Here is a 20,357-nt window from a genome sequence, read left to right as displayed (position 1 = left end):
GGAGCACTTGAGTTTCACTTCCTTGGCTGAGTCCCTGTATTTTCTCCATATTATTTCCATTCTTTCTGAAATAAATCCGAAGTTCCCAAGGACTCTTCCTTGCTTTTTGGACAAAGCAGCTTCCTTAACCTGGCTCTCAATACATCTGGAAGGTACCAGGTTGAGGAAGGCTGGAATACACACTGCAAGCTAAAAATAGCATCTTCTTTCTTTCATGTTCTGCTAATCTGTGCTTGGGAGTTCAATTTCTTTTCAATTAAGTTAGGTCTCTCCTTAGGAATAAGTGTTGCAGCTTGGCTACACTTGCATCTGCCACTGTAGTTGGTTGATCCACTATATCAATAGGTAAGCGTCCTTTACACTGGCTAAATAAGGCTGGTTTACCAGGGTCTAAAACACACTGCAGAAATAATCCAGTTTGAGGCTGCTTTAACTGCCCTGGCTTTGTGCTAGGGAATCCTGGAAATTGTAGTTTGTTGTGGCACCAGAGCTCTCTGACAGAGAAGGCTAAATGTCTCACAAAACTACAGTTCCCATAATAATAATAATAATAATTATTATTATTATTATTATTATTATTATTATTATGGGAACTGTAGTTTTGGTGCTGCTACTACTACTTCTTCTTCTTCTTCTTCTTCTTCTTCTTCTTCTTCTTCTTCTTCTGCTTCTTCTTATTATTATTATCCCACCTTTCTTCCACTACAGGGACTCAAGGTGGCTACATTCCCTAGCATTGTGTCAGGGCAGTAAAAACAGTCTCAGGCTGCATTTCTGCAGTGTATTTTGGACCCAGGTGTGACTTTTCCTGGATAAGGAATTGTTAATCATGTTTGAGCAACATCTGGATTAGAGTATTGCAATACTCTCATTTGATCTAGTTTTTAATGTTTTATTCAGTTTCACTAGTCACAGTAAAAGGATGTGGAGTGTATATGTATGTCTGTGTGTACAGAATAGTAACCATTTTAACCTTTCAAATTTAGCTTTCATCCTATTTAGAAATTATCTGTCTACTAATTTTACTGGAGATACATGTTAAGGGTACATTCAATTTTAATTCACATTTCTGTTTCGATATATTAAGTAAGATTAGCTCTATTGTTGCTTAGCTGGAAAAAGAACCTGTGTTCATCCTTTCACTGTAAGCACAAACAAAATCTCTAAATATCCTAAAACAGATAAGATATGCACCTCCCAATGTTTTAGATATTGCTTCTACTTCAACCCTGGTGACAAGTTCTATTACAAGGTTGCTTACCTGCATAGGATGAAACTGGGGAGATTTGCAGTGGGTACAGTTGACTCATACTGCTGGGCTGATCATCACACTCTGTTGTCACTTCCACTACCTGGCAAACATCTGGAGGATTGGGAACTATCATATGATCCCCAGGACCAACCTCAAAGTGTGCATCTCCTACAACTTTGTATGATAATAGACAAGAATAATGATTGTCAAATTAAGCAAAAACTTTACTATATACATTGCTCCCTATTTTTGGGAAGGAGTAGTACTTCCTTCATAAAATGCACAGCAATGTATCTGCAGTATGACTGCAAACTGTCTCAATTGCTATCAAATTTTGAAAACCTGGTTAAAAGAGACTCTGGCGTTGGGGAAAGTCCCAAGACAGAATTTTGATATCATTTGCCAGAAACTATCATATGTACATTGGGTACTTTACATGTCAAATCCAAAACATACCTTCCTTCCTTGATAATGGATCATCAAAATGAATGACCTTGTATATAACTACAAGCGTGGTTGGAGTCTTGTTGGTGACTTATACCAGCACAAATGCCGACATGCTACCAACTATACTTCTAGAGGATGCAGAAAGTACAAGGCATGGCTGCCCACTTTGTGATCAGTTGTGCCATGGTGCCCTACTTTATAAACCCAGTGTAGCATAATTCCAACATACTGGTAGCTAAGATGGAGTTATGCTACACTGCTGAACAGAATCTTAGCTTCAGAAGCCATAAAAATCCTTCCATCTCATCTTCCATATAATCAGGACAACTTTTCTAGCTGAATGTTGTCAAAGTTGCTGTTCTAATTTTCACCGATGACAAAGGGGGAAGATCCAGGCTTATGTTTAGGGAGTGGACCTACTGTGACATAAAACTATCCACAACAAAGTTGTCCCACTGATTTTAGTCAGCCTATTCTAAACATAAGCCAAGATGGATCCAACCCACAGGTTACTATCACGATACGTTTTAGGTAGACAAACAGTTAAATCTTCAGCTTGCAGTTGTGCCATCTACCTTTTATCAGAGCTCCGCACTAAACCTGTTGTTATAATAATTTCATCATGTTACTGGCAATATAGAGATGCTAAGCTGTAAAGACCAAAGCTAGTGCTGTAGAAGTTTGCCAACCATGAAAAGGAATGTGCTGGAACTGCTTACCTACAATGTTTATTGTACTGTCGACTTCAGATTTTATTGTGGAAGATAAGCAGTAATTAGAAAAACCTTGACTTATTCCATTACTCATTTCATAAGATGACTCCTCTGGTTCTTGCTAGAAAGAAAACATTGGGGATAGTGTCAGGATTGTAGAGAAGGAGAGATGACCAACTATTTTTTTCATGCCATGACCATGCTTTTTCATGCTTAGCCCTGTCCCCTGCCTTACAGTCTCATAAAGTCTTTTTTTTTGCCATGACCTAAGTAGCTGGATGACACTGAGATGGCAACTCAACCCAGCATTTCATAAATCTCATTAGTATACATAAAAGCAAGGGGTGAGGTTTATATAGTGCCTTCCAAGAAATATTAATGTGTGGTTTGTAATGAAAAATTAACATCAAGGGTCACAAAAATGAAGAATTGCCACAAATGTTTCTTTTTATTAAATACAGTTGGCCCTCCACTTTCATGGGGTGTAATGATGCAGGAGCCCTGCGAAAGTGAAAAAAGTGTGAATATCATAAGCCCCCTCAAACATGCATGCTACAGACTCCAATAATTAACACCAGCCCATCACCCACTTTTGCCAGCGCAATGCCTCAACCATATTTCAAACCCATTCCTAGCCTTTGACCTCCTCACCCACTCTTCTTCCTCCCAATACTCTTTCTCTCAATCTCCTGTTCTCCCAACAGCACCAAACTCTCACTTGCTTTCCCTCCTCTGAATCAATCAAAATAAGGGTGAGGTACGCGTGGAGACAGGAAAGAAGGCTGAGGGATTTTAAACCTGGCTGAGGTGTGATGCAGGCAAGACTGGCAAAGCTGCAAATACGGAGAGCCTACTATACTCAGAACAGATTACAACCACTCCTCCTTTCTCATGGACTTGAGGTCCATGGTCTTGAATATTCACAGAGAGGTGACCTCCATTATTTTCAATGGGGTGCACCCTGCACATGCTCGTGGGCACACACCCCATTCAAACCTATGGGGCTTGAATATTGGTGAGTCTCTGTTTTTGGGGGTGGGGGTGGTTCGGAACGGATCCCCTGCAAAAACTGAGGGCCAACTGTACATTCATGAACACTGAAATGCAATGAACACAGAATGCATGATCACAGTTCCACTCCACAGATTAAACTTATCTATGTCTCTTTGGGCATAAGCTTAATTGCAAAAGTATCTGAACCTTTTACCCCAGAAATGTCTTTTAATAGCATATATTCTCACAGACAAGAAGATGCAAACTAACTACCAGCAAAAAGAACTGAGAACCCTGTTTAGCTAGAAATATTTGTTTTCCACTTCAGTGCTGGATTTACTTAGCTCTTATGTTTCACATTTGGACAAAGATGGAAAAGACTAGAATTAATGTTTACTTCATTTATGGTTTCCACTAACTGAGAAGCAACTGTCATTTCTAGTAAATTATATATTGCAATCCTGTGGTACTTTTTCTGGACCCTTGGGCTTCCTAAGAAATTCAGCTTTCATTTTTAAAAAGCAATTTGCTTATTTATTTGTTTTATACAAAAAGCAAAATGTGACTATGTATTCTGGTGTTCACATACTACCCAGGGTGTCTACCATTTAAACTAACCATAAAACCAAATACTTAATTCTGTCAAGAACAACAACAAAAACCACAGTATAATAAAGAAAGAGACACAGATAGAGCAAATAGAGCAGTCATTAGATAAAAGCTTATCTATCCAATAAAATTCCTGACTGAACTAGAACGCTTTTTGTCACATGGCAAAACACCATAAGAGTTTTCTATTCCTTGAAAGCATGTGGGCAATTGGGTGGAGGTAGGAAGATTCAAAAAGGCCATAAAAATCCTAAAGGTACCAGGTCCTATCTGATCTTGGAAGCTAAGCAGGAAGCTGATTAGTACTTGGATGGAAGACCACCAACACATGCAAGGTTCTGTAGGCTATGTTTTAGAGGAAAGAAATGGCAAAACCACCTGTGAGTATTCCTTGTCCAAGAAACCCCTATGAAATTCATGGGTTATCATAAGTCGACAGGCAAATTGAAGGCACATACACAGGAAGATTCAATGGCATGCATCACTTCTTGCTCAAAGCAGTAAAAGCAAAACATAACAACAAAATGTTAGGCAAGAATCCTGATGAACATCAACAATACACAGAGTCCACTAAGCAACATTTCCCATAGTTATCTCACACTGCATGCATTCCTCTTTGTGCCATAAACTCTTGGGACAGCAGAACGGACATCAGTAATCACAATATGATTATCTGTATTGACCTGTTATCTACACTAATGTGTAACACATAACAGTACCTCATTTTTATCTTAAGTAAGGTGTGGGCAAGCCTGAATTTTGCTCCCCCTTCCTCAGACCCAGACTTTGCTGTTGCCAGGTTTTGGAGACAAATCACATCACTGAATTTCAGTGGCAATGAAGAAAAGTCACTAAAACAATTTAAGCAAAACAGTTGAAAGGGGGAAACCCTGGGGGCCCAAAATAGTTTAGCCAGTAATGTAGCACACTGGGAATGCTCTAGTTGCACTGGGGAGGGATAAACCTCTGCTTTCATACAGCACTACCAATGAGAATCTCTCATTTCCCCTCTCCCATAACATACAAAGCATACCCACAAATACAGTAAAACAGAGACATGGCTATACCATTCCACATAACTTCACAGATCTTAATTCAATTAGAATAATACAATCATAGAGTTGGTAGAAACCACAAGGACCAACCAGTCCAACCCCTTGCCATGCAGGAATACACAATCAAAGTACTCCCAAAAGATGACCTACTGTTGAACAGGTCTTACCATCAGGAAGTTCTTTATAATGTTTAGGTGGAATCTCTTTTCCAGTTTGAATCCATTGCTCTATGTCCTAGTCACTGGAGCAGCAGAAAACAAGCTTGCTCCATCCTCATTATGATATCCTTTCAAATATTTAAACGTAGGGCCTGAACAGACAGGCCAAAATAAAGCTGCTTTGGGTCACTTTGGAGGTATGCTGTTTAAAGGATGCATGCATCCTAAGAGGCCAGAAGCTGTGCCAAAGCCATGCTCCAGTCCTAAGGACTGGAGCGCAGCTTTGGCCCAGCTTCTGGCCTCTTGAGACATGTGTGTCATTTAAACAGCATACCTCCAAAGTGACCTGAAGCAATTTTATTTTGGCCTGTCTGTTCAGGCATAGCTATCATGACACCTCTTACTCTTCACTTCCTCAGGCTCCCTAAGTTGCTCCTCATAGGATATGGTTTCCAGTCCTTTTACCACATTGGTCACCCTCCTCTGGACATGTTCCAGTTTGTCTTGAATTGTGGTACCCAAAACTGGACACAGTATTGCAGGTGAGGATCAGTCCTGGTTACAGTAAATCCATTTAATCAATGAAATTTAGATAACTGTTGATTAGGAAGTTACTCTTGATTCAGTGGATCAACTCTAGTTAGAACTAATAACTGGCTTCAGTCCATAATATGTAGTTTAGCCCTTTGATATAAAGTTCTTAGCTGAGTAGGGCTGCTGTTATAATGGCAGCAAGTCCTTCTTTAGCATGCTCTAACAGAAACATATTGGCTGATACTAGTACTTGCAAAGGTTCCCATTAGCTTCTAGCCAAAAATTGTAATGCCTTTGTCCATGAAATGAAAATAATTACCTTAATTTGTTTCACCTTGTCTTCCTTGTCTGGCTTCGGTTTCTTTCCTGTAGACATGGAAGGAAATTATTTCCTTACAGACAAGCCAATTCTGCTTAATGCTAGCACAAAACCAGCATCTCCAAATATCAGAAAACCATTTATTGTCATAATCATTTCAGTATTATTTGAAATAATCTAACCATTCAACATACTGATATTAAGTAAAACTCTACAGCAGCAATGGTTGCTATTTACTTCGTTAAACCCAGCAACATAAATGAGGAGCTATGGAGTAGATGTTTCAATAAATCATGTACAGTTGGTCTTCCACATTTGCAGCTTTGATAAATATGTTCTCTCTAGGAATCTCTAGGTCCTCCAGCACAACTCTGCCAGAAGTTGACAATAAGGTTGCACTGAAGAACCTAGAAGTTTCAGCAGAAAACACTTCTCTAGGCATTTGTAGGTAATCCAGCATGATTCTATGATCAACTTCTGGCAGATGTTGACCACAGTGTTGCACTGGAGGACCTAAACATTCCTAGAGAGGTGTTCTCTCAAGTAAAAAGAATAGTGCTTTTTTATTTGTGGTTTCTCCACATTCATGGGGTTCCTACACCCTTAACCCCAGCCAATGTGGAGGGACCACTGTATATGTATTTGTTGTGGCTTTTGGTTAGCATGCACACGCACACACACAACCTCACTGAACTGAACTGGAAAAAAATAAGTGTCCAAAATTAAAATACTGCATATACTCATGTACAGGTCTAGAAATTTTAGTTAAAAAAAGGACCCAAAAAAACTGAGTCAATTTATCCATGGGCCAATATAAGTACTGCACTTTAACTCTTATTTAAAAAATGAACTATTCCCTGGTGAAAGGCAAGAGTGAAATCTGTCCTGGAAGCACCTGACCCACCTCTATTCTCTCATTCATTCATACTTTAGTGTGAGCACAAACAGTTATGCCTGCTAGAATCTTGTAAATTCTTTGGCAGTGTTTTCCTTGCTCCATCCTTTAGATTCTTTCGTACATGCCCATAAGTTTTACCCTTGACTTATCCATGGGTCATATCAAAATCCATAATTTTGGCCCCAAAACCTGCTTTCGACCTATACATGAGGTTGACTTATAGTTGAGTATATACGGTAAGTAGAGGCTGGATGTGTGTATGAGAGAGGGAGAGACAGTGAAAGCGCCCACACAAGAGAGCAAGTATATAGTTAAGTATATACAGTAAGTGCAAGAAGAGCCACAGACCACTGCTCCTTTTCCGCTTCTCACTTCCTGGGACCATTTAGCAAAACACAATGCTTCATCATTATTCCGTACATTTCTCTGTCCATGCTTTATATCACTGGCACAAAAGACCGCCAAAATACATGCCAAACCATTTGTCCATCTTGTCCACTGTTGTCTACACTGACTGACATTCGCTCAATTTTGAGCAGGATTCTTTTCACACTGTCTGTTAATTGAATGTTTTTTTCTTAAACTGGGAGATGCCAGGAATAGAACCTGGGACTACCCACATGCAGAGCATATTCCCCTCCGCTGAGCTACATCTTCTCATTTGTTCCTCTTCTCACTGGCCATAGGTAGGGGAAAAAGCAGCATCATGTGGAGCACTTGGTGGAAAAAACAGGGCTAGTATCATCATTCAGCTGACAGCAATTGCTTCTTGCCTCAGCTCAAACATGATGTACTAATACATGATGCAATGTATTATTATTACAGACAATTTTACAGACCATTTGTGCCTACCACAAAGGGAAACAGCTGCCGATTCATCTGTAACTAATCCATTCTTGATACAACATGAACAGCAGTGTTCAAAGCACAGTTCTCTGATTTTCAGAATAACAGCTTCCATCACTAAATGATTGGTCAAGCCCACAACGTTCATCTACCTTTTTTAGAAGGCCTCTCAGATAAAGGCAACATTCGGTATACCCTGAATGCGTTGTTTCCTTTCTTAATGCTTTTGTCTTTGACTTCTTCAATATCAGGTAAGGAATTCATTGCACATCGGAAATTTGCTTTCCATGTCTTTGGATCTGCTTTGTCAACTCCTGGCTGGTACTTCCCTAAGGAAAAAAGAGGAAAGTACTTGTAAAATTGGTCTTTGTCACTGAGTTAATGAAAATTCTCTTGTAAGAACAGTTTAATATCAAGACTTAATTTCATTATGAGGAAGGAAAGGTACTGGGAGGCAAGTCTATGAAAAGAAAAGAACTGTGAAGAGCGGACACCTCTGGATGATGGAAACATAAAAGCTTATGAGAAACACTATTTGCCAAGACTGCAAATCCAACTGAGCAGGGTGGCTTTAGCAGGGTGGCTAAAATGTGGCTCTTCAAATGCTGTGGGACTGCAACTCTCAGCATTCCTCACTACTAGTTAGGCTGCCTGGGACTGATAAGAGTTACTATGCAAAAGCTTCTGGAAGACTGCACTCTCCCCACCTTTGATGTATGTTATCACTGCACAAAATGAATCCTTCCTTGTCATTTATTTTTAATATTACTGAATATCATTCCCATATGTAAGACCGCTTGGAGCAATTTGAGTGTGAAATGAAGTGATCACCAGTCAATCGAAGATGTCATTGTCTAATTGTCTAATACTCAAACTCTGAGCTAGAGAAATGAGCCTTCAGTTGAGTTCACATCGTGGCTACAGCTCACAAAATCCTGAGTCTGGGTGTCCTCAGTGGATTTTCTTCAAAAACAATTCTGCAATCTTCCAATGCCAAACAGACAACACAATACAATTCAAAATCTGGGATCTATGGTATCATGCCTACAAAGCAGAATACTGTAGCCCTCCATGTCAAATCTTCACAATTTGACTTGAGAATTTTATAATTCATTTATTTGGTTTTAACGCTGCCTTTCTCCCAGAATGGAGACTCAAAATGGCTCAAAACAAACATATGGGAATGTATTCAGTTATATCACCACGTGGATGAAAGCCTCATTGTGCTAGTGGTTGCATGTTTTCAGAATCAATGCAAGGATGTTACCACTTACGGTTATATTGAGGAAGCAGTTGTGCAAAGCAATTACAAAACAACCTGTGGAATCTCTTCTCTCTGTGTATCTCTTGCACATTTTTTTGTGCAAAGCAATCCCACAACAAGTTGTCAGTTGCGTCACTAGGTGGATGGAGGGATTTAGCCCAGTCGGGCCCTCCTCCTGCTGCAGGGTGAGAAGGGGCAAGCACCCCCTCCAGGCTTTGCCAAAGGAAGAAGCTACCGCCACGGCAAAGGAAAAGGGTAAGTGTGTCCTTTTGGCTGCCACTGTCACACGCCCCAGCACCTCCCTGTACCAGGTGACATCAGGCATGCCATTGCTAGTTGTCCAATTGCTATGGTGTAATCTAGAAGAACAACTGTGCTAGTAAGGATTTTTCACTCCACAGATACTAAATTGGATTTTAGGTCAACAACAATAGTACACATAGTTTTATTAAACTGTAATTAAACACATAATTAAACTGTATTATTAAAACAGGCTCTTCATACTGTGAATGATGTGCCCAACAACTTGTTCAACTGTAGTCCATCTTTATCTATAAAATCAGTAATGACCCGCAAGGCACCTAAACAACTCTGGCTCATAGGGCTTCACTAGTCATTTGAACAGGGAAGACAGCTCCATGAAGGCAAAAGAATGTGTGTCTGGATTTACTTCCTCTGGTTTACCGAATAGGGGAAGTAGTGCTTATAGCTGTAACAGCCCATGTGCTAACTGCACTTCTCATCAGACATCCATCAGGGTGATCACATGGGAAAGCAAAATAGAAAATGCTATTACTAAGTACATTTGCCTAATACAAATGAGCTTCTTTTACCTGTGTGAATGGCCCAATTCCTGAACAAGGGAGCATCTTTTTCAACGTCCCACCCGTGGCGTGCAGCATGCATCCATGGAATCTGAAAAATTTTCTTTTCCTGAAAAACAGAAACAAACAGGAAATGAATGCAAACAACAATTAACACAGAAATTGTCTTCAGATTTTTTTATTTTACAAAATAGACTCCAGCTGTACCTTCTGTGCATTTTTTTCCTGTCACATGCATGCTTTCTGGCTCATCTTTCCCCTTAAAATACCAAGTCAATGACTAAACAGCAGTAATTAAAACAGTTACTGACAGTAAAGAAAAACACTAAAAAATGTATATACTTGTTTTGCAAAATTTGTTTCTAATATTTAAAAAATATTCTAAGCTACTATTGGATGGGAAAACTGTCATTTCAGTAAATGAATTTCAGCATGTGTTGGTTATCATGGAAGCAACATTTGCTGAAAGCCCCACACAACTATCAAAGGGACAGGAACCCTGCCCTTTATTCCACCAGGCAACTCTATCCTCCCCTGTTCACATTCCTGGCTGGCAGAAAGTTCTTTATGGTTACATCTGAAACAGAGAACTGACTTGCACTTGCCCAGCAAACCGGGATTATAAGTACAGAAGTCATTCCCCACAGCACCAAGCTAGTAGAGATAAAAAAAACTGTTTTATTTTTATCACTGTTTAAAGATGCAGACAGGCCTTACCTCATTTAGCCATTTCAGACCTGGTATCTTGTTTGAATTTATTTGTTCTTCTAGCCATGGCCGCATTCGCATTCTTTCCACCGGCATTGTTTTCTTTGCAAGAAGAGAAAGCATTGATAAATTATTCTAAAAGCCAGGTAATGTTTCTTTTTTATTGTATTTTATTATATATAATATTATTATATTATATGTTTCTGTATACAAAAGTGAAATTAACTCAGTACAAATAAAAACTAATGAACAAGTTACATGCAACCTTTATGGGCTAGATCTGAAAATGATACTACTTAAAACACACCCATTAAAACTGATGGCATTTACGTTAGTCATGACTCACTTAAATCCCATTTGTTTCCATATGTCTGCTCTATGTATGATTAAGTTTCATTCCAACCCTGACAGTTTGGGCAACAAAGGTCCTATCACTGGTGAACCATAGTCCAAGCAGTGAAGGGAGCATCAAACCTCACCCTGGAATTTTGGGATGACACGCTCCCCATTCTGACCACAAGCCACCCCAGGTCCTGTTCGTTCACAGAATAGGTTCAACAATGATTGTATATTCATGGGCCAGAATCTGGGAGCAGCCTGGAGTATTCTGGGCCCAAAGCTGCCCTGTTGTTCCTGTTACCTGGCAGTCTAGAGCAATGGTGGGTGGTTATTGGTACGTGTCCTGCTGTGCCACCTGCCGCACAGGTTGCTCCATCTGAAGCCGAAAATGACACACCCAGTGTCAGATCACATGGCTGGGTGCCTCATTCTGACCTCAGGGAGACTCACAGTGGGCAGCACAGTGGGACATGTTGCAAACAGCTGCCCACTGTCACTCTGGAGCAAAATATGACGTTTCAGAATTCAGTTTCAGAGGGATATCCTGCAGGTTGAAGTGGCGAATGGGACAGATATCATCTGGAAAGTTTGCACCAGAACTGGGGATTGAGCCCTGCATCATCTGGACTACCCACGGTTAGGCAGAGGGAAGATGTGGCATTTGGCCTGTGCAGACACAGCTGATAATAGTAGCAATGGAGGTCTTCTTCCCAGCTGACCTAAAGTTTGGAAAACTCATTTTTGGATTACACATACCCTACTAGAATCCCCTACTAGCATGACTTGGCAATTCCTTGAAATTGCCAGTGGTTGTCACTATATTATCATCTTAAGAAAGTGCTCATATCAAAATTAAAAGTTGATATCAGTCTCACTGAGACCAGCAGGAGAGATAAGCAGGACCTTTGCCTACTTTAGGTGCACAAAGATTTGGGTAAATCACTTTAAGCTCAGGGTAACCATGTATTCATGTGCACTTTTAACTGGAGTTGCCCCACTGAACTCAGTTGGAGTTCCTTCTCAGTAGACATCGAAAAGATCAGGTTGTGGTGTACCTTACACTTTGGCTGAGTTATGCACACCTATTTTTATTTGCTTTATACTTTATGCAAGGCTGAAATCATACATTAGCTATCACATACTGTAACAGTGACCAATGAACAAATAATGCCACGAAGTTAATTATGAGCCTGCAATATAGTATGTCAATAAAATGAAGCTGATGTAATCTTAGACACCACATATTATGTTTTCATGAATCAGGAATGCCGTAGCCCCCTAAATGGGTGTTATTAGGCATCAAGTAGAATGTTATACTACGCTGGGCTGAATATAGAAGTGACTTCAGGCCAAATCAACAAATCCAAGTAGGATTCAGGTCATTAGCATTACAAGAGCTAGAAAAGCTTCTTGAGAATGAAATTTTATGTGCTTTTTTGCTCAGTCAACAGAATGGTAAAAGTAAACCAGTAATTATGGCATTGTTCTCAAGAAAGAGAGAGAGAAGAAAGAATAACAGTGTTTCCTATGAACAGATTTTGGGGGCTTACCATGGTATATACTATTTGAACCCTATCAGATAGTTTACCATAAGCATTTCAAATTATTAGATGACTACCTTAAGACCCTGGGGAGAAATCTTAATTTTCAGAAGAACATTTGTACTTTGTACAAAACTCCCAGCAACATGTGCTCTTAGTGTCATTTTACAAATCTCTAAATATATTTACCATTTCCTTTTGAATTCTTGGAGCATATGAGGTATGAGTGACACATTGTGGAGCCAAAATCTCCTGGTTTTCCATCAGCTGTGGCCCTATCTGCATGGACCCCTGGATACACCAGGGGTAGTCCAGAGTATCCTGGCCTGGCCTCTCGCCATTACTTGGTTCCCTGTTCTCGCACCATGATGGCTGTCTGCATGGGCATTTCACTGAGCTGCCTGGTGCTTCTGCCACCGCAGGTCACTTGCTCTGAAGACAAAACAGAGCCCCCAGCCATGCGAACACTGCTGGGCATCTCATTCTGACCTCAGAAACTAGAACCCTGCAATGGCAGCAGATTCATCCTGGGTGACTCAGTGGGATACCCATGCAAACAGTCATTCCCATATGGGAACAGGGGGCCAGGTAATGAGGAGAGAGCAGGGTTGCTCCATGACCACAATACTCCCAGAAGATTCGAAGTAAGAAACAATTTTTTAAAATGCAGTTTAAGGGTGTTATCCCTGGTTCTGGTGCTGAATGTACTGGACTTCATCTCAATTGTTTGCATCAGAACTGGGGTTTGGGCCATGCATGGTCCAAATAGGACAACATCAGAATGGGTGCAAAACAGGCCCCTCTTGCCCTATGCAGAGAAGGCCATAATCTCCAAGTAGGGCTGAGAAAAATCCAGTATAAAAATCCTGGAGAGGCACTGCTGCTCTGTGTTAATGACAAATCTAGAAAGATCAATGGTCTAACTCACTGTAAGACAGCTTTCTAGGCTCGTATGAAGATAATCATTTCCAAGTCTGTGTTCCTATATTTTCACCAGCAATAAAACCAGCAATGCTAGGAATGATTATTGGCTTTTTGTTCCTGCTGGATATTGGGGCTCAAATGGAAATACATATAGAGCACTAAAAATTGTGGTAGTGGTAGGGGCAGTAAAAAAAGAAAAATAGGGTGAAATACTATAGAGCTAGGGACAATTATAGCACCATGATTCCACTTTAACTACAATGGCAACATCCTAGGAAATCCTGGGATTTACAGTTTAGGAAGGGGTATTTAGAATTCTCAGTCAGAGAACTCTAGTGCCTCACCAAACTGCCACCCCACCCCATAGGATTCCATAGGATGCAACCATGGCAACTGAAGGTGAATCATACTGTTTTAATTGTGTAGTGTGAAAGGGCACACAGTCACACTAATTATTCCATTGACCTAAGAGGAAGAAAGATAAAAGGAAAAACTGAGAGTTAAAAGACTTTTTAAAAATGTTCAACCAACAGAGTTATAGAGTATCATCTTCACAGGTCAGAACCTTGATTCTAATAAATATAATATAAATCACAATGTACTTGTGTTATAACCTGGTATCCATAATTCCACTCAACAGTTTGCCAGGTGCACATGTCCCTGGATATCTAACTATCTCAAACAACTTTAACATTACAGTTTGGAGAAGGAAAGTAACATATATTTCAAGGGAGTTAAATCTAGCTCTACTTGAATGAAAATTTGCATATAATAAGAAGCAAACATAACTCTTGGGAGTTTTTTTATTTGCTCCCAAGCCATAGTGCAAATCAGAGAAAATACTGCCTCTCCCTGTAGCCTTCTGTATATACCAGAAATTTTTTTTTTTTGGGGGGGGGGGGGGCGGGTTGGAGTGTGTTGCTAGTGTCAGACTAGTAAACTAAACCAGCATTTGTGGAACCTGGCTTCCAGTAACCAAGAATAGAAAGCTATAACAACAACAACAACAACAACCTTAATTTATCGCGTCCAGAAATAAAATGAAGTCCCATTGGATATTTCTTTTAGAATAACTTTTCTTTTCCTTCTGTATCATACAAGCAACTTCTCAATTTATGTAGAATATAGATGGGGTATGCCTCAGCTACAACAGTTTATCATGACCATTGTAACTAACATGTTAATATTACGAGTGCAAGAATATGAGGTCATGCCCCTACTGATATCTATCTAGCCTGAGTATGGAAATCATTGATATGACACTGCTAATACACATTCTAGACATTAAAGGCAAGAAGCTACAACATAGTACTGGGAGTCTATTTTCAGTGATATTTTTGTGTATGTCGCTTTTGTGCTAGAACTTCTTAAATCTTGTTGATATGTATGTCAACACCATTTATAAGACCAGGTTTCACCTCTCTATGATGCTGTGAACTCTGTGTGAATGAGTACTTATATTATTAAGTATTTAAATTGTATGATTATCCTTTCCACACAATTTGTCTCTCATGTATCCATATCAACCATAACATATCTAACTCATAACATAACATAAACCAAACAATTAATGCAAATGTGAACCCATATTCCATCAACTACAGTGATATATTATCAGCCTACGCAGTTAAGTAAAAAATTAATAAGAAATGTGTAAAATAGGAAAGTAAGCTCAGTTCTCCTGTTGGCTTATACTATATATATAAAGTCCATTATATTAATTGCAAGCTTGCATGAACATACACAAAAGGTAATCATTTTGTGTACTCTCTCTTCCTCCCTCTGGCACAGCTAGGAAGAGATCTGGAAGCATGTGCTTCTGATTGTAAACTGAGTGGTCAATAATGTCTGAATCCAGGAGGACTTTAATTATTAGACTATAATGTGTTCAAAGAAGTAAGAACCTAACTGAAGTTTGTGGGCATGACTTACTAATGGTATTACTTAACATTAATTATGCTATTATAGTCCACCCTTCATATTTGCAGGAGATCTGTTCTGCACTCCCCACACGAAGAAGGAAAAATGCAGGACCTTGAGTCCCACTGTCCTTAATAGCAGAGGCAACACATGTGCCCATTGAAAGCAATGGGGCTTGCCTTCCACAGATGTTTAAATCCACAGATAGCAAGCCTGTGGATATTGAGAGCCCACTGTTCAATAATGCCCAGTTTGAGTATAATGGAAGGACACTAGCTGGTTCAAAGGTGGAGACAGATGCTTCTTTTTTCCCCCCTTGCAACCGTGGGGAGGAACCCAAAACTTAATAATGATTTGTGTATTTGCTCAGGTAAATAAATTATACTTTACCTTTATGTCCAAAGAAGTCTAATGAGTCATGCTACATATTTCTCTCTGATAACATTTAATAGTAGAGGTTTTCAAATGCTCCCATAGGCAGCCTCCCTAAGCAGAATTCATTCATTCAGCCTTGCCATTTACTACTTGGATCAAAGCACAGTTGCTTGAATGCATCAAAGTGACAAAACTATTCCCACAGAAGAAATGGCATCTGTCATAGTACTTCCGTACAGTGCAGCACCATGCTTCTGCATCAGGAGATTTTAAGGCTAAAAGAAAGACAAGTGTTTGCGTGCAAGCTGTAGATCCACAATAAATTAAACACATTGATCAGCAGCTGCATGTTCAGCTCAGTATCCACTATGCAGGCCATCACAATTAGTTGAGATAGCATAAGTAGGCAACAAAGGTGAGCAGCTCCTGGGGGAGGGTGTGAAACGAATTCGTAGTTGTGTCTGCTATTAAAGTTGAATATCTCTTACCTGAAATACTCAGGAGCAGAAGTGTTTCCAAGTGTGCAAGCTGTAGATCCACAATATTTTTTATATATATAAAAGGAATACAAGTAGCAAAGTGCATACTGCATTTGTGAGGCTAGAGAGAGATGTGAGAGACGCAAGGCAGGAGAGAAAAATATGTACCTGTGAAATGGTGGAAATCCAAGAGTAGTGCTTGGAGTGAATCTACACCTTCCACCATTTCACAGATCCTTGTGTCTCTCCCCAACCTCATAAATAGAGTACTATGTGCAACGTGTATTCCAAAATGCAAAATATTCCAAAATCAAACCCTTGAAATTTCATGTCGGCTGTCAAAAAGTTTTGGATTTGGAGCACTTCAGGTTTTCACAGAAGGGATACTCATCTTGTATCAGTTACGTGTGCGCAAACACAGAAAAGGGAAAGAATGGGCAGGACAGGCAAAGGTCTGAAAACATGTTTTAATAGCATGAAAGAAATACTCTGCTTTAGAAAGGGAAACAGGCTTGCTCCTGCTGACTGGCTTATCAAAAGATAATTAGTCCCTTGCATGGTATTAATTGGTTGCAAAATAGGTTACTTAGTAATGTGGCTTGTGGTCCAGTCAAGAAACCTCTGGCTGTAGTCTTGTACCATCTCTAAGAGACTCATCTGATATGGAGAACAACAACTCCCAGGCAAGACTTTGAAGTGGTGCTGAAGTTCAGAGGCTCTAGTCTGCAGTATGAGAAAGGCCTTTTGTACCAAAGCTTTCATTATTTTTGTAAGCACCTTCTCAGTGGGATTTAATTCAGGGACAGCAGAATTGTAAGAGGAGCCATCCACCTCATGCATACAAATATACTAGTAATAGGTATAAGCTGAATTGTGTAAAGGCAGAAATTGCTAAACGACCTACAGTCAATCACTGCAGTTTCTTCTTGCTGTTTGTCCACAAAAACCAAAGTAGCATTATGGAAATCATCATGCTAGGGGCCAATTCCACAACCATTGCACTACTGGAAGATACCGGAAGCATAGCACTATAGTGATCTATACTCCCGCACAGTTGCACAATCGCACTGTAACAATGAAATAAAAGTGAAACAAAAACACAGTCACATTCTGCATACAAAAGCCAATCACCTTGCTGTATCATTAGTACATCGCCCCCCCCCCCCCAAACTGATGCTAACTCAGAAATTACCCCAAATCATTCTCCCTTTGCCCATTCATTACCTTCCTCTTACAATGGTGTTGCCCCCCCCCCCCCCACTTCCTTAGATACAGTATTTTGAGAATTAAGAAAAAGCAGTCAAAATGGGACTGAAGGGGAAATGACTACAGGATGAGAAAACCCAACTTTGGACAATAAGCTAGTTTCAGAGGCAGCCTGAGTTTCCTCACAGAGCTGCTTAAAGGTAAGGCTTTATAAGACAGAGAGAAGTATGGGTACTTTAAACAATGCCAAGACTTATATGCTGCAGCTGCTGTTGTGTCTAAGAAAAATGGAGAAAAAGTAATGCTGTGAGACATTGTTCCTCCTCATCCCATTCCTGCAAATGTCAAGGAATGGAAGAAACATGTGGCAGCCAAAAACATTCCCCACCCTAGTCACTTATCAGCTGAGGCATGACACTGCAGTCACTACCTTTTCTGTGCTTGACAGATTCCGTTTCCAAGGGGAAAAGAGGAGTTATCTTCGTATGCATTTGAATGTGTATGAGGACCTCAGCACACAGATGGTGCAGTGTGCCCAAAAGATATCATTTCTGGTTTAGAAGAGGGTGGGGGAGGCTGTACTTGAAGCAGCTTTGCTACTTTAAGCTAACTCATCAAACCACAGCTACCCAAAGCCAAAGGTGAGAGAACATGGGCTTCTATTACTGCTGAACTTTAAACAGCAAATGAAACCATCACAAAAGCAATTACAGTTAGGTGTGTGAAGCTGGAACATAAATGCAACCAGGTGTAGGTTCCTTCATGAAATTAGTCATTTCATATAGGTTTTTTTCTTCATTCCACCTCCTTTTACAAGATGAATGTTAAAGTTCTCTGTACATTTTGCAAATCTAATGATCTCAGAAGTTATTAACATCAAATCATGAAACTATGTATGCTGTTCAAGAAATTAAGCATGTATAATTAAGATCATTTTTACCTTTTACCAGGATTTCATAAATTGCTTTCTTTCACTTGCAATTTGCCCTTGTTTTCCTACCACTTCTTTTTCATTTAAACCAATGATCCATGGAGTGTGTTTGAAAAGCTGAATGGCATCTCCTGATTGCTAGTGTGATGAACACTTCATCTAGAAATGCTCCCAGTGTGGCACAGTCCCATGGGTTTTCTATATTAAAAGACTTCCCATTTCCCATGACCCAGGAAATGACATAAAGGCCCGTTACAGACGGGCCTAAAAGTACACGTTCCGTGCATACTAGGGTTATAAAGGGGCGTCCTTTCCGGACGCCCCTAACCCTAGCACGCGTGGACTGCGCACAAAACGGCGGTGCCCTATGCACACGGGCACCGCCATTACAACGTCATGAATGCGCCGCCTCCAAACAAGGCCGCGCGGACGTGACATCACGCTGCGTGAGGGTGCCTAGAGCGCCCTTTCCGTGGTGCGAAAAGGAGCTCCGAAACGAAGCTCCTTCTGAGGTTTGCGTCCCTGGCGCAGCCTTTACACGGCTTTACATGGCTTTACACGAGGTTTGCGTCCCCGCTGCCATCAGGTGTCCTTGAGGCATGAAGCCCCAAGGACACCCCTTTCCAGGCCTTGGGGAAGCGGCCTTTTGCCGCTTCCCCACGGCCTGGAAAGTGGCGGATCGGGGTCTCGGAGGCTGCTGTTCTGGCAGCTGAGGCCCCAATACAGCGGGGAAAGGGGCGGTCTGTAACCCGCGAAAATTTTCTTATTTGGAATGGGACACCAAGCTCCATGAAATCATCTCTGAGGTCATTCACCACAGTCCCTCTTTTTGTGTTGGGGAGAACCCTATCTAAGTAAAATGCCCTAGGGGGAAGTGGGCTTGGATAATGTAAGAGTAGGTAACTGATTTCCCTCTGGCCCGAACATACATTTACACTTACCCACATATGTTAAAAGAGATTATGTTGGTGTAGGTGGGAACTAGGTAGGACTATAGAATGTAAACCTCATAATACGCTTTCCAGATGACTTATTTTGGTTCCCAGTGGCCTGTTACAGACTGCCAAAATAAAGCTGCTTCGGGTCTCTTTGGAGGTATGCTATTTAAATGATGCATGGGTCTTAAGAGTCCGGAGGTCGCACCAAAGCCACACTCCATTCCTAAGCACTCGACTGCAGCTTTGGTGCAGCTTCCGGATTCTTAGGATGCATGCATCATTTAAACAGCATATCTCCAGAGAGACCCGAAGCAGCTTTATTTTGGCAGTCTGTAACAGGCCAGTGATTCATAAGAGAGAGGTTCATTCAATCTCGTCCCCTTTACACTCCAGGTTAAAACAAAGGCAAACTCCTGGCTTTAGTTAGCAGGGAAATGGTGCCTCCAGATATCGTCTGTTGCTAATAAGAGGGGCAAGATAACATTGCCAAAAAAGACAAATAAATGTGTCATAGAGCAAATCAAGCCTGGATGTTCCTTAGAAGCCAAGATGACTAAACTGAGACTAAAATTCAGAGATATAGACAATATCATGTGAAATATCAGTATGCAAAGGGATCTTGTAGCATCTTTGAGACTTAGTGAAAGACGTTGTACCATAAACTTCTGTAGACTCGGTCTGCTTCCTCAGATGCATGGAATGAAGTTGTGCCAGAACTGAAGTGATCTCTCAGTCTGGGGTCTTAGATATGGTAGTCACTGGAATTAGTTTTGGGGCATGAGCAGGCACAATGAGGGGACTGTGGTTTCTGATGCTTCCCTGGCAAATTGTGGTAGGAGAAAGCCCTACAATAGTCTGTGTTGTGGCAAGAGGAGCAGTGGCAATATTCTGAATAATGGTAATGGCTGTCTTGGGATGGTACATGTAAGGAGGCCTATGGCGGTTCTATCCATGGTGGTTCATACATACAACAGCCAGATGAAGTCAAGGAATCATCAAGACAATGATGATGCTAGTGATACCAAGAGGGATGTGAATGGTCTAAGCCAACATCATATAACCACTGACATGGTCTGGGAAAGAA

At 40.6% G+C, this 20,357-nt stretch overlaps 1 protein-coding gene across 4 annotated transcripts in view; it reads right to left on the bottom strand.

Moving 5' to 3' along the window:
* The window catches only part of IRF2 (interferon regulatory factor 2), a 58,827-nt gene that overhangs the window by 10,050 nt on the left and 28,420 nt on the right, over positions 1–20,357 (bottom strand). For all 4 annotated transcript variants that reach the window (XM_089525401.1, XM_089525400.1, XM_089525403.1 and 1 more), the window contains 6 exons: positions 10,630–10,722; positions 9,922–10,021; positions 7,977–8,153; positions 6,081–6,127; positions 2,419–2,533; positions 1,262–1,426 (listed from right to left, as the gene is read on the bottom strand). In XM_089525401.1, the coding sequence (XP_089381527.1) occupies positions 1,262–1,426; positions 2,419–2,533; positions 6,081–6,127; positions 7,977–8,153; positions 9,922–10,021; positions 10,630–10,716 (691 nt within the window). In that variant the 5' untranslated portion in view covers positions 10,717–10,722. The remainder of the gene's footprint in view (positions 1–1,261; positions 1,427–2,418; positions 2,534–6,080; positions 6,128–7,976; positions 8,154–9,921; positions 10,022–10,629; positions 10,723–20,357) is intronic.

This window comes from Sceloporus occidentalis, unplaced genomic scaffold, assembly GCF_023333645.1.
Source record: "Sceloporus occidentalis isolate IW3139 unplaced genomic scaffold, rSceOcc1.0.p SCAF_5, whole genome shotgun sequence".
NCBI classification, from domain to species: Eukaryota; Metazoa; Chordata; class Lepidosauria; order Squamata; family Phrynosomatidae; genus Sceloporus; species Sceloporus occidentalis.
Note: the sequence above shows the minus strand (reverse complement) of the source record. Positions and strands in the feature narration are given on the sequence as shown.